The sequence below is a fragment of the Branchiostoma belcheri genome, unplaced genomic scaffold (assembly GCF_001625305.1).
Source record: "Branchiostoma belcheri isolate BF01 breed outbred unplaced genomic scaffold, Haploidv18h27 scaffold18, whole genome shotgun sequence".
Taxonomy (NCBI): Eukaryota; Metazoa; Chordata; class Leptocardii; order Amphioxiformes; family Branchiostomatidae; genus Branchiostoma; species Branchiostoma belcheri.
Window position 1 is genome coordinate 957,260 of NW_017803268.1, and position 14,672 is coordinate 971,931.

General features: G+C 42.1%; 1 protein-coding gene across 4 annotated transcripts in view; it reads left to right on the forward strand.

Moving 5' to 3' along the window:
* Positions 1 to 14,458, forward strand: part of LOC109467418 — a 57,425-nt gene extending 42,967 nt beyond the window's left edge. Inside the window, exons 1-21 of one of the 4 annotated variants that reach the window (XM_019765380.1) lie at positions 1,390 to 1,478; positions 1,983 to 2,126; positions 2,697 to 2,863; positions 3,059 to 3,157; positions 3,515 to 3,677; positions 4,211 to 4,365; positions 4,984 to 5,121; positions 5,588 to 5,746; positions 6,169 to 6,321; positions 6,496 to 6,574; positions 6,941 to 7,141; positions 7,582 to 7,729; positions 8,436 to 8,719; positions 9,088 to 9,251; positions 9,671 to 9,812; positions 10,300 to 10,560; positions 10,986 to 11,346; positions 11,809 to 11,978; positions 12,497 to 12,674; positions 13,184 to 13,334; positions 13,889 to 14,458. In XM_019765380.1, coding sequence (XP_019620939.1) covers positions 1,430 to 1,478; positions 1,983 to 2,126; positions 2,697 to 2,863; positions 3,059 to 3,157; positions 3,515 to 3,677; positions 4,211 to 4,365; positions 4,984 to 5,121; positions 5,588 to 5,746; positions 6,169 to 6,321; positions 6,496 to 6,574; positions 6,941 to 7,141; positions 7,582 to 7,729; positions 8,436 to 8,719; positions 9,088 to 9,251; positions 9,671 to 9,812; positions 10,300 to 10,560; positions 10,986 to 11,346; positions 11,809 to 11,978; positions 12,497 to 12,674; positions 13,184 to 13,334; positions 13,889 to 14,056 — 3,534 coding nt within the window. In that variant the 5' untranslated portion in view covers positions 1,390 to 1,429 and the 3' untranslated portion in view covers positions 14,057 to 14,458. Of the gene's footprint in view, positions 1 to 1,389; positions 1,479 to 1,979; positions 2,127 to 2,696; positions 2,864 to 3,058; positions 3,158 to 3,514; positions 3,678 to 4,210; positions 4,366 to 4,983; positions 5,122 to 5,587; positions 5,747 to 6,168; positions 6,322 to 6,495; positions 6,575 to 6,940; positions 7,142 to 7,581; positions 7,730 to 8,435; positions 8,720 to 9,087; positions 9,252 to 9,670; positions 9,813 to 10,299; positions 10,561 to 10,985; positions 11,347 to 11,808; positions 11,979 to 12,496; positions 12,675 to 13,183; positions 13,335 to 13,888 lie in introns of those variants that run through there. The other 3 variants (XM_019765379.1, XM_019765381.1, XM_019765382.1) reach the window with 3 other exon arrangements.
* The last annotated feature ends 214 nt before the right edge of the window (positions 14,459 to 14,672 follow it).

The window sequence follows — 14,672 nt, forward strand, 5'->3', positions numbered from 1 at the left end:
CGCTACGGCATATGGGATTTTGCCGCGGAGGGAGTTACGTACGCCGGCAAAAACTTGCTTCAGCGATCGGCTACCAGAAATTTATCTTATGCTGCCGCTCAAGTCTTCGAAGGTGGTTTAACGAAGTTTATATAAATAATAAAGCCACTTTGCGTAGATCGATCTCCGTTTTCTTGCGATGGTATGAAAATTCAAGTACAGTATATTTTCAAAACGTTTGATATTTCTTTGTTCGTTGCCACATGTTGTTTATTTATCTTATTGTCATGTACAGTTACCAGCGTGAGTCTGAGTCGAGCCATTGTTCTTATGTGGCCGTTAGCACATGTTGTTTAAACAGACAGCAACATTGAAGAAGAGAACCGAGTTAACAGACGTCGGCACGTTCCTTGAAGTCAGGTTTCCCGCCGTATTTAAATAAGAAATGTGTGGGCCCGCGGCGTTTTGAAAAGACGCGACGCACTTTGGAAAGACCCCGCGCCGTGGCTCATTCAAATTCGCTACATTTTTTGCTAAGTTTAATGTCTTCACCCACGATTTTTGACCGTCAATGTTGACGGTAAGGACTTAAATTTTTACCGTCCGACGGGAAAAAATACCGTCAATTGACGGTAAAACGGGCGCTGGCTAAAGCCCTGGTTGAATGTCACGAGGTTTGTAAACTTAGATGTTGGGGACAAAGCCATAGAAGAGATTTTGAATAAAATTTATATATATATATTAACGTTACTTATAATTTAAGTTAAAATGTACTTTTGTGTCTCTATTTTTTATTCTGTTAAAAAGACTCTTAAAAGAGAGAAAACAGGTTATAAACTGTTATATACTTGATTTTTGTAATGTTTTAAACTTAAAGAGTTGAAATATAGAAGTGCATGTTCTCTCATTATATACAATGTTGATGAGAACTAGAACCATTTATATAACTTAGGTAAATTGAAATGCTAGGATGGGGAAAATGCTAGAATGCATTGCACTACGGTACGTTCCACCACCATATACTCCTCAACCATCCACCAGTTCGTAAAAACTGTAAGCCTGTAAGCGGCGAAAATGGTCAGCTTTTGCAGAAGCACTTGTTTATGTTGTTTTACGGTAAAAAAACCCACCAAATCCCCAGCTCTATAAGCCTGCTACGGAGGCTAAATTTTTGTCCAATTCAAATTGAGGCTGGTAGCGTTACTGCAGTTCACTTTATTTAGTAAAACGAACTTTTGTTAAAGTAGTTGAAATTACACTAAATTTTGAATCTTTTTTAAAGATGGACATATATTCTTTGGACTGAAAGTGTATTTTGATCAGAGTAGAAGGTTCTAATTTATAAATCTATGGTGTATCGTTGTCTACGACTCTATAAATTTACTATTTCCCCTCCTCTCAAAAAAAGGTGTGTATCGAGACTGTCAGCAAGATTCAAGACAAAAGAAAAATGGCTGCGACTTTGAAGAAACTCGTGACCGAATGCAACGTCCCAGGGAGTAAGTACCTCTTAATATGTGTATGACAACACTAAAAGAAAATATTCACGTGTTAGTGTTACCGTCATTATAGTTTGAACTGTTTTTCGGCAAACCGTTCTAGGTACGAACCAGGAAAGTGAGATTGAGAAATAGTTGTTTTTTTTTTTTGCAAGGTTGAACATACCCATTATGATCGATGTAATTCAACCGAGTCTCTCTCGTACCATTTTAATCAGTCATTTCTGAACCATTACATGAACCCAGAACATGTTTGCATCCACATACAATACTTTTTATTCCAATTAGTTACTTTTTTTACTTACTCCAACATTAAATCACAACATAGAAGACAAAAATACTTATTTTCACCTGAGTGAAGTGAGGAAATTTCGTGTAAGTGTAATTTCTTAAGAGCACAAGATCGGTGGCATGTCAGGACCTCTTGGTTCCGCGTCGAGCACTCTGCCGACCCCTACTTAACACAGAATTTACGGATTGAAAACGTTGTTTGTTTCCCAATAGATTTCCTTCCAGACGGGGCTGAGGTGTTTCTGACCCACACCGAGGACATGCCGGTATCAGCTGATGTCTACTGGTCCGCCTTCCGGAACTTCAGGAAACTGCAGCTACAGTTCGAGGGGCACGAGAACCTCCGACTGAAGAAAGGTATGTCGTTACTAATTAGTGGATAAGTCCTTACATTTCTTGACCTTTGATTTTGCATGTACCAAATACTTAGTACACTGCAATAAGGATCAGAGACAACATCATAACTCTAATGTTAGCGGTACTTCACCACAATACCGGTCCTTTATGACATGTTTTTTGGCGACGTCTCAGGGATGAGCCTAATGGTACAACAATGTGTGCAGTTTGCACGATTTCTAGGAATTGTACAGGGATTTAGTCCACAGGCAAAGGTCCACAGGCATGGAATGTCCACAGCAAGTGTCTGTTAGCTGTTTGCTGACACACAGCTATGACCATATTCCTAGAAACCCCTGGGAAAACCTGTCTTCCCCTATCGCCCTACTTCGTGACCCCAGGGCTCGTTCACTATACACACAGGGGAGTGTAAAGTGTACTGTATCTGTCTAGACTTAACAGGTATCAAGGCTTCTTCAAAATCCTGAAATCATGGCAGTGGCATACAAACAATATCCCTAACAGCAACCACTGTCGCCATGGCAATGTATGTTTTCATTGCCAATCTCGTTTGAATTTTCCCTTGGAAAGGATTTGGCTTGGTGGGCACGGTGGTTTCCTTCTACTACGACCCGACGGACCTGGTGGAGGGGCAGCGGGAGATGAAGCTGGTGGAAAACAACGACTCCACCAAGACCTGGCGGGTCGAGGAGGCCAAGCCGAACGATCTGTACAACAGCTATGAGATGACCATCAAGGTATCCAATCACACTTATTTTGCCTTGTTTTTAAACGTAACAATCTCAAAGAATTCAGATATTCTATTTAAGATTTTCAAGTTCACAGATCTCCGCCAAGTGTTTTGGGTTTTCGTGAATATATTTGGAGAACAACTATATATATGTGATGTAATCTAATCGGGTATGATGTAATTTAATTGGGCACGTCTGTAGGTTGAAGGGACTGACACCGCCAAGGTGACCATATCCGTGCGTTTCGTGTCCGCCATTAAAGATCCGGTGAAACGTCGTGAGGACATCGCCTACCACATGGTAAGTAAACACTGATGGTTTTCTTCGCCACAAAGCTCTTAGCCGGGACGGGGGGCGGTCTGAAGTGAAGGCCGAGAGATTCATTTTGAAATTTGAGGACAATTTGATTTTCATTTAGAATTGTTTTAGTACCTTGGCAAGAAATAAGTAGAGGTGCTATGTAAATGCTGCTGTAATAATTTTGCATGCCAAATCAAAAGCAATTTGAATATGCCCAATCACTTGAATTAAACTACTGTAATTGTACATCTTTCTTCATAGTTGTGAAAACTATATATCCATTAGCAGTAAGATCACGTTTGTAATAAGGTACTATAGCAATCTTTTGGAGATTAATGATTTTTTTCTTGTTACAAGGTTCATCTGTTGGGAGCTCGCATCCGGGACATCCTGAATTACGTTGTCCGTGAGAAGGTGGGAGGGCACCACCGCTTCGAGCTGGAGGTGGACTGTTCTCGCGAGAAATTGTGGGGAACCGTGGGGAACTTCAATGACGTCAGTTGGATACGCGAATCCACGCGTGAGTTTGCGAGAATTGTGATGTTTCATCGATTAATATCATTAAACGTACTACACTGATCTTGCTAGACCTCTAGTCCTCAGATACTGAATCCAACAAGTTCATTGATAATGTATCAAATACATACATACACGATTCTTTATTGACACAACAAAAAAGTACAGTGGCTTTTGTATGGTCTAATACAACTAAAGATTTAATCTCATATATTGGTGCTGTAGCAGACACCTTGTACTGTTGGATTACGTACATTATGTAGCAAGTGGTTGGGCAAAGTTAGAGGGGCTGGTCACCATGTCTCCATCCGTGTAACTGTATTTGTTAGGGTGGACCATTTGAAGGTAAACATGCAATTTTACCTTAACATTTCTAGATAGTAGCTGTATTTGTTAGGGTGGACCATGCAGGTAAACATGCAATTTTACCTTAACATTTCTAGATAGTAGCTGTATTTGTTAGGGTGGACCATGTGAAGGTAAACATGCAATTTTACCTTAACATTTCTAGACAGTAACTGATTCTATCTTTCACAGATACCGTTGTGAAGGGGATCCGTCGGACGATCTATTTCACCAAGGACCGTTCTCTGGAGGTCCGTCTGGCCTGGGCTGACAGCAGTGACTACCTGTTCGTATATGAGGGAGACAACAGTCCGGACTTTCTGCACTGCAAGTACTACCGGGGCAGGGTAAAGGACTGAAATGTTGTCGTGCTCGTATAGGACTGTTATGCCATAGCTAAAGTAGAGCATGAGATGTCAGTATCTTACTTTGGGTGGCAAAGGGCTAATGCTTGGCAAATCGGTACTGCCTGACAAATGTCATACTGTCTTTCAAAAGATTTGCTTGGAGATTTGATTTCACCATAGTTAACGTTTAATATTGACTGAAGGAGGCCTACATGTGTTTGTCAAAACCACGTCTGTTGAAGAATGAAGACGTTTATTGCACATTTCTGCCACACTTGGCTAAGTACAGGTCACAACAAAACAAGATGAATGGACACGGTTAACAGATAACAAAATTAACCAACTATCGTTATATAAATTCAACTTCTCCTCGCTTTTCAGTTATTGCAGAAATAAACGTACAGATCTGTCTTTCGATGGGTGGTTTGTCTAGTCGCATAAGTACAGTAGTTCATTCTATAGCTAGTACATGCTTCTATCAACTACTGTATGAATGATCTAACCTCTTGGTGCTAATTTTCATATTCATAACCAAAGTAACACAAACCTTCTAAAGCTTAAAGGTTTGAGATGCAACAGTAAGGTCACATTCTTAAGGTAGTTGTCGTCTTTCCACAGCTCCAGTTCTTCGCCGTGAGCCCTAAGAAGGTGAAAGTCGTGTACGACTGTTCCTTCCTGCCGGCTAAAGACGCACCAGTGGAGGAGTTTAAGAAATGGTTCGTTCCGGCTATCGCTAGTAGGATCGGCTGGCTCAAGGTTGGAAAATATTTTATCACAAAAATATACTAGCTTATGTGCATACCTTCTCAATAATACAATCTATCTCAGTTCGATCCACCTAGACTTTCCTACTTTGGTGTCTAGAAAAATCACTAATTTGTGTACATGTCAATAGAATGTATATTTCATTAACTCGTGCTACAAAGATTCGTCCTATTTTGATGTCTAAAATAATCACTAACTTAGTTAAGTCAAATGCAATGAAGCATATTTTCCTTAATTTTATTTTGACTTGTAAGTAACAATATAGCTGTGTGGCTATGGTATCTTAAATATTTAAGTAATGCATTTTCGTTCATTTTATTGACTGTTAAGTAACTACAGAATGGTGTATGACAATGATATCTAACTATTTTAGAAATGACAATGACATCTATTTTAGAAATGCAATGTTTGTAAATATAAGTAGTGAAGAAGGTCCTTTGCTTGCCTTGTAACGTAGGAGGCGTTTGGTGAAGCGAAGCCGAGTGTGAACGTTGAAGCCCCCGCCACCCCCGCGGGACCTCCTGCCTTCAAGAAAGGAGCGTACTCCACCGGGGCCCGGGGGGTCGTCAGGGGACCCCTGGAGGATGTGTGGAAGGTCTTCCGGCCTTTTGGACGCGTGAGTAGTTTTGAAGATATTCTAGTTTCATTCTACTGTAACGTACAGTCAAACCTGTTCATGCGCCACCTGTTCAACCCGGCCACATGGCCATGGCGACCACTTTCCCTACAGACGCACACATTCAGTATTTGACATCAAAATACAATAACTTTGTCTCAATCATGTTAATTCGACCCTATTCAAGGAGGCAACCTGTCCAAAACGACCGCTTTTTTGGTCCCCTGGCTGGATGTCTTGGGCAAGTTTTACTTTATTGTACGACATTGAAGGTTTATTGGATTAGTATCTGTGTCAATCAATCCATATTCATAATAGTAAAGTAAAACTTTTTAAATAATATACATGTATCTAACGACTTTTATTACTTGTCAATTATAATATTTTGGTTATTAGATATTAATAAAAATTCATGCCTACAGGACTGTATGGAGTACTGGAAGATCTATGACAACATGGAGATCGAGGAGCCCGGAAATGACGTACAAGGCTGCATCCGGTGTTTTGTGACGTCCAAAACCAAAAGTAAGATCAGGGAGAGGCTGGAATGGCGGGACGATAACAATCACGTCGAGGTGAGTAACTTGCATTCCTCCACCTACCACAGGGTATAAATCTAAAGTCTAATTTTATTTAATACAAATTAATATTGTATGTGTATGGTGTTGTAACCTGAATGTAACGCCATTGTCCTTTGACTAATATTAATTTAAAAAGCACTGAAATTCATCTGTTGTCTTATCATTCAGATATACAGCCTATTGTCCATGGATCCTCCCCCTCCAGTGACTATGACAAATGTCTACACCACCATTACTATGACGGAAGGTAAGGGTAATCGATTAATGTGTATATACACTACGATAAATTCTGATGCGAGCTGCACTAAAATCACTTTAAATGTACACAGCACTAAGATCACTTTAAATGTACACAGCACTAAGATCACTTTAAATGTATATTAGCTGTTTTATTGTGAATTCAAAATCGCAAAAAAGCGTCGAATGTGCTCCATTCATGAAGTGCCTACTATTTTTTTTATTACAACATTTAACACAAGACACGGTAACGGCACACTCAAAAGTTTTTCAACTTACTGACCATTTGATTGATTGAACGCCTACTCGTGTAGTATAGACCTTAATGCCACAGACATGTAAATACGTTCACGTTGTAATATTTTTCCTTGCACAGTTGGTGAGAAGGAGACTGAAGTGAAGTTCGAGTGTACCTTTGACGTCAGCGTGTCGTTTGCGGTGTCCCGTATCCAAGACAACCAGAAGGCCGCCTACATGGCGTGCATCACCGGGCTGCAGCAGCTCTTCCACTCCGAGGTCGGGACGCTAGAGGTCGTTGTTGGGAGCGCCGCTGATCTGGCACGCACTGACGGCTGGTGTAAGTACTTCTTTAAAAAAACGTCCTGTAAGATAGGTAACATTTGCAAAGCAAATTCATAATGTTTACCTTCATCTGGTCTAGTCTAACAAACTTCTGCTGTTAATTATTTAAAGGTAAATACATTCAAATGCATGGTGATCAGGCTGTCCAACTTTGTTCTGCTACATAATGTAACCGAACACCAGTTACCATGGTGACAGACGTCTGGTCCAAGTCATTGACAACAAAGGCTAATCTCTTACTGTCCCTGTATAAAATCACGCGAGCTCTCGTCGAATCGTGCTCTCGCGAGAGCAGATCCAAAATGGCGACGTCATTTCAAAAGGATCTGTTTTTGTCTCATGCCCCGAAGAAAACTGCTTGATAAGATTAGCGTTCGTGTTGGCAGCTTTAAAAAGTTAGTCATTTTATGAAATCTTTAAAATTTCGTATTTCAGTTGATGCTGATCCCTATGTTGTGCTCGCTGTGAATGATGGGAAGCCTGTGACCACCAAGGTGTGCCGCTCTACCCAGAAGCCCATCTGGGACGACCGTTTTGAGCTGCCGGTGACGTCACGGACAAGAAACATCGTCTTCACCATCATGTATGTATGGGACTAAAGACTTTCAGAATTGCTGCTTCTAACTTCTACTTACAACCATTACAAATAGGACTCGCCTTGTATTTGATGCCATTGGTATATTCCACTTTTTCGTGGAATAGTAAAGCCGTCATATATTCAAAATAGCCATAGAAAATAGCCTGTATTGTCTTTGTATACCCATAAAAGTCAAAATACTTGTCTTCTGTAAAATAATAGCAAGCGTCTTCCTAACACAACATCGCATTTTTGCCTCAAAGATTTTAGTCTGCTATGGAATAGGACTTACTACAGTTAAGAGTGACCATAAAATTGACTTTGAAAATTCCTTTTCTCCGCCCTGAAATTGCATTAGGTGCCTTTATATGAACCTTCCTACATATACATTCTGGTAACTAGAAAGGTAACATTTGCAAAGCAAATGCATAATGTTTACCTTCGCATATGGTTTGGTTTTCTTACTCAAATACATGTGCATTCATATAATATATGGTCTGACAAGAGTCTAAATCCCTCCTATAAAATTGCAACATGATGTAACCCAACACCATGGTGACAGACACCAACAAGTTAGGCCATTGGCCAGGTCAGAGGTCAGTATTTGGAACAGAAGAAGTAAAACGTAGTAAAAACAATGTTTTCCTTCGGTAAACATAATGAAGTAGTTAATCTGTCTGATCATCTCTAATTCCACATCCGATGTCTACAGGGACCGAGACACGGTCGGACAGGACGACATCATGGGAACAGCTAACGTCAACCTGGACGAGCTGACGTCAGGTCAGGAGAAGAGGATGACTCTGGACGTGCAGGGAGGAGGGACGCTGAACGTCAGGCTGTACCTGAAGATGCATGACCAGCCCAAGGACGAGGTGGACGGAGACAAGCTCGTCAAACAGATCACTCTGCCGTTCCTGGCCCCGGTGTTCCAGAGCGAACTGGACGCCATCAGGAACGAGTTTACCAGCCTCATCACCTCGTTTTTGGGCCATGGTATATAAAGTCTTTATTTTCTTTATCTAGTGAAAGCTACTTTACGCATGGCAACATAGGACACTAAACAAAGGTACGACGTATATATAGACGAGAAGTTGGGTAGTTAGCAGCAAATGCATGTAAACACCTGCTCTCTAAGAAGAGGGTTGGGCGTCGGCTTATTTTTGACGTGTTGAGGGTTTATCCTACTATCTTTCTTGTACTGGTATCTTCTTTTTGACAGCCTTCAGGTTGCAAATGGATGCTTCCCTGTCTAGCAGCCCCAAAAAGAGTATATAAAGAGGCATAATCAAGGTTTTACATATGGCACCTGCCTATACGATGTAGTTCTGCGTTGTTTCTTACCGTGTTTTGTTGCTCCCCAGGCCAGAAGTACGAGCTGAGCTACATGACCCGTCTGCGGACCCACCCCGATGTACCCCTAGAGGAGATGCCCGCCGCCTGTGTTCCCATGCCGATTGGCGAGATGTTCACTCCGCTTAAAGCCGGGCGGCTCATGCAGCGCCTCATGGAGTTCATCAGCTCACAGGTTCATAGAATCTTCTGTTTCCAATTGCCTTCCTCTTGTTAGCAGGATGAGTAGAGAATCTGGGAATGGATGTTCCATGATTTTGGTAGGCAAGTTACTGTTGAGGAGAGCAAGGTCAAGTTCGAAAATAGGGGTTCCTCAGTTATACTGCAATGGACCTTTTTGTGTTCGTCGTTTTTTTTTTTGATGCTGGAAACAGCTACAAGTTTGTGTATTATCCACGTTCTACAACTGCATCGTGTAAAGACTAGCACTATACAGTGGACCGATGTATAGCTTTTATATGTGCAATGCAAACCCATACCATACCTTTTTATGAAAGGTTCATACATTACAAGAAGGTTGAAAATAAAGAATCGACGTGCACCCCAATCGACTTCTCCTTTGTAAAAATGTATACAACTGCTCGTTATTTCTAGGCCCAGATCATGATCCGCCTGGCGCAAGTCAAGGGCATCTGGGACCCGTGGAAGGCCAACTTCAGCGGCTACCTTCCTGCTAACGAGAGGCTGATAGAAGAGTGGCAGAAAGACGAGGAGTTCTGCCGCCAGTATCTACAGGGTAAGTATAGTATTTTTCACCAATACACTCGTATGCTGTAATTCCGGGCCTTTGTTTTTCACGGTACTTGTTTATGACGACGACGTACTTGTACATGGTTTCCGCGGTCAATTCTGTACCGCGAACTTATTACCGTGAACAAATAATTCGCAGACTTTTTTTCTGCACTTGGCGCACTTGGCGCTACATAGTTCCGAGAAACCTGCCGTTTTTCCATTGTGTAATTTTACTACCGTGATCACAGATGTAATACCATTCTCAATCTTGAAACCATACCCCATTCTCTTCGGGTCGGCTTGGACATTTTTTTGCTCCAGACCCTTCCTTCTGGCAGACGATTTTTCTAGCCTTTCCAGTGTTTGCTGGGCGGGCGCACAACACTTTCGGCACCGTAGACATAAAAGAGGAACCAACGATGGTTTGACCACCATGTGTGATAGCGCATCGTCGATCTGACATGTTCATGTTCTTTCATCCGAAATTTCAGGCATCAACCCCATGCTGTTGACCGTGTGTAAAGACCAGAGTCAGATCCCTGCCGAGATGTTGGAGCTCAAGGCACAGGGCAAGACCACGGAACAGCTCATGAACGAGAACAGGCTGTTCATCGTGGACTACGCGCCCATGCTCGGTGTTCCCGCTACCCCGGGCAAGTTCTTCTACGCTCCGATCGTTCTGTTGTACAAGGAGCAGGATGGCGCGAAATCTCGTCTCAACCTTCTAGGAATCCAGTTGTCAAGGAAGAAAGGTAGGGAATATTACACACCCTTGTTTGTGGGTATGGCATTTTTAACAAATACCTTTTTGTGTATCCGATGTGAAATTTATGCAACAAGAAATTTCTGCCTGAAAATTTCGCTGGAACTTAAGGTTAGGGTTGGTATTGGACAAAACCATATAAAGTTTATTAGGATTAGTTGATTTGGTCTTATCGTTCGTGCTAGGACTTAGGAGTATGGTTAAGGATAGGTTTAGTCTCAACATCACGACCAGTCCCTTTGCTACCTTGTAATTCAAACCCCCAAGTAGCGTCGGGGACAGTATTTGGCAGGGCAGATATATGGTTTCACATTGGGTTGTGGCATAATCATTAACAGGATTCACATTGGGTTGTGGCATAATCATTTCACAGGAATCTAACATGTATTACGGCTTCCTTGTTCTTTTTCCTAGGTGAGAATGAGGTGTTTTCCCCAGAAACTGCCAAGACTCATCCCAACAAGTACATGTTCGCCAAAATGCACGTGGTGTCGGCAGACAACAACGTGCACCAGTTCCTGTACCACCTGGGCTACACTCACCTCGCCATGGAGCCCATCGCAGTGTCCCTGCACACCCACCTGCCCCCGGACCACCCCGTCCACCGCCTGCTGCTACCGCACTTCAAGGACACCATCGGCATCAACTACCTGGCGCGCCACTCGCTCGTCTCCCGCATCTTCCCCATCACCGACCCGATGTTCGCTACTTCCACCGTGGGAGGGCTCGTCATGTTCCTCAAGGAGTGGCGCAAGTACAACTTCATGGACATGGCGTGAGTGTTGAAATTGTACTGAGTTCCGATGTTAAGCCCTTGAATCTGACACTCAGAACAAGCTTTTAAGCTCGGCAAATATTTACTATGCTGAGATACTCTTTAGCCTGATAGCTAGTCTTACAGGGTTCAGTTCAGATCACACAAAATAACATACAACAAATTAAATGGTAAACGGATGCACATAGTGGCACAGAATTAAATTTATATTATCTACAAAACGAAATGTTGACATTGTACATTTGAAATTGTACAATTGTTACAGTTGACATTGTACATTTGTTAAAGCTATATCTTGTTCCGCCAAAAAGCAGTTACTCAAGCAACTGGATATGATTTTGAAAACGTCAGACGTTTCAGCTAGTATCCACTAGCTTTCGTCACTGTAACTGCTTTTTGGCGTATCGTATTACCTGGATGTCTAAACCTTCATCGACGTATATCTTGTTCATTTTTTTCAAGTTTCCCAGAAGAGCTGAAACGCCGTGGTTTTGATGAGGCTAAGACTGACGGACTAGAGAACTACTTCTACCGGGATGACGGCTTCAAACTGTGGAACATCTACAAGACTTACGTGACTGGGATGGTCGACAGGGCCTACACCACTGACAAGGCTGTTAAGGACGACCAAGGTGTGTTAGGCTACTAAATACTATGTTTTAATATTACTTGATTAGAGCATGCATTCACATTCGGCAACCGAAATAATTTAGGCCCACTGATTATGGCTTCACCACAAAGTATACTGTATGTTCTTTAATCAGAGTGAGTGCGCGGTATCTTGAATTTTGTTTTACTTCCAATTTTGGCTGCTGTTTTTAGTAAAAAAAAGACCTATTTGAGCTCGTGGTCTTCAAATTTTGCTACAATTAACAATCTGCCTTTTTGTATATTAGAGGTTTTTTCACATCTGCCATTTTGGATTAGTGTGTATGTCTGTTCAACATACCAACATATAACATGCTACTGCATGTACTATATCAGTTTACCCGCCAATTGGCCAACACCTTAACCGAGAATTGTCATTACTGTGGCGCCGATGAAGAGCTTCTATATACTTCCGTTTAAGATCTGTTATGTTGTCTCTAATATAAACGACGAATCATCTTGAATATCTAACCTCTAACGAAATGCTGTTTCTCATGGATAGCTCTCCAGAAGTTCTGCCAGATGATCGAAGGTCCCGGACAACTTCACGGATTTCCTCGCGAGATTTCGGACAAGAAGCTGCTGATCGACTGCCTGACCAACATCATCTTCAACGTGAGCGCACAGCACTCCGCCATCAACTTCCCGCAGTATGACTTCTACTCCTTCGTGCCCAACAGGTGAGAACGTTACCTGTCATTTTCATAGCCTGGTACGTATCCAGTCTATCGTGGTTGAGGCAGGCTGTCTTCGGGGCTCGAATAGTTTTCCCCCCGTCCAGTTCAACAGGCCGCCCGGTGGGAGTGTTACGCCTGTAGGAGCTTTGCTAATAGAGTTTTGTAGGCCAAGTGTTGATCGAGGTGGAGCTAATTGAGCTCCCGTCTTGCAAAATCTACCGGGGAACCTAGCTGAGTCGGGCGGCGAAGAGCTCCTCCAGTCCCGAAGAGAACCTGTCTCTACCACGATGGACTGGACACCAGGCTGTCATTTTCAAGCCATGACACAATCAAGGAAGCTAAATTCTAAATGATCTAGGGCTAGATTCCTCAGGCAAAACAAATAATTGTTGACCGCAATTATTCTTTGTAACGTTCGGGTAAATATGAATTTTAAGGATGGATACCTCAAAAAGATGACTACACTACAACAGACTGTCATTTACACTCCGTGTTTTTAACTATACCCCCAGGCCGGCCCAGCTGTCGATGCCGATGCCTGACGGACCGAACGACATGCTGCAGTCCGCTGTTCTAGAGGCCCTGCCGCCTCCACAGTTCACGGCTCTTCAGGTTCTCCTGTCCTACATGCTGTCTATGCCGTCACAGACTGCCATCACTGGGGTAAGATTGCACATTAATGAAACATTTGATAATGATGTCCATCGCATATAAAAGATTTATCAACATATTACCGAAAAATTCGCATTCCTGGCCTAGCCACATGCAAAATGCTAATGTCCATATTAGGGATATAACGGTTGAAAGAATTTAGGAATTTGTTAACACATTTCATGAGGACACTACGATTTGTTGCAGATATAAGTGATAAGTGTCCAATGCTCTTTTCGTTTGATCTTTCACATGCCTTGGCGTTGAATGCATTTATTTATTTCGTCCTTAACTGTTACGCCGTACATTAATATTAAGGCAATCTAAGCTGCTTTATGTTTACAGAAAATCATTTTCTGTAAATATCGCCCATTTCCTGTTTGCTGTTTTGTTACTTGTTGGTGTTGCTGTTTTGTTATTATTATTTGCCATTGTATGTACTCCTCTTTGTTAGTAGTAGGGCTAAGATTAGCAACCTGCTAGAGTTAACCATTACTATGTTCTGTACGTTTCTATGTTGCACAATAAAAAACAATAAAAATAATCAATTTCTGTGTCATGTAAAGGTTGAGGCTATGAAGGAGGTGTACCCCGAGGTCCATGAGACGTTCAACACGCAGCTCAAGGAACTCTCCAAGGAGATCCAGACTCGTAACGAAGGCCTGAAGACGGAAGGGAAGGCCGCCTACACCTACCTGGACCCTGAGAACGTCGCTATGAGCATCGATATCTAAAGGGTTCCTTCCAGCTGACTAACAGATCGTACGGAGAGAGAATAACAACCACCGAGAGAGATAGAGAATAACAACGGGAGATATAGCTTACATTATTACGTTACTAACAAAAAAGGTGTTTCAATGAAGGCAGAAAACCTTAGCAAAAGTTTGCGATGGGTTGTAGACATTATGATATGCATGGTAAGATAGATAATAATTCAAGATACATAGCAATACATTTAGGTGGGTGATGTTATAGCTATATTGTCGAATATAACAAATCGACCTGCAATATTTGATAAATACTTGGCGCATAACAGCTCGCCATCTTGGAGCAGAATATCTTGTTCCTTCTCTTGCGTTGACAAAACCTCAACATTTTGTTGTGTTCTCTTTGCCTTGGAATCAATAAACTGGTGTGTGGAAATAAAACTGGTTGGTCGTTTTTTTTTATTTCCATGACGATTTAAGAGGCATCAGTATGCTTTGTTTGGCGAGAACACAATCCCAAACATGGCTGAGTTTACAAACTTGCCGTGTTTGGGATTGTGTTATTGATGCAAAAGCGCTCCCTACTACGGCTACATATAGCGGCGAGAAGCAGAACTCCAGTCAGAAGCTCTGGAGAAGGTGT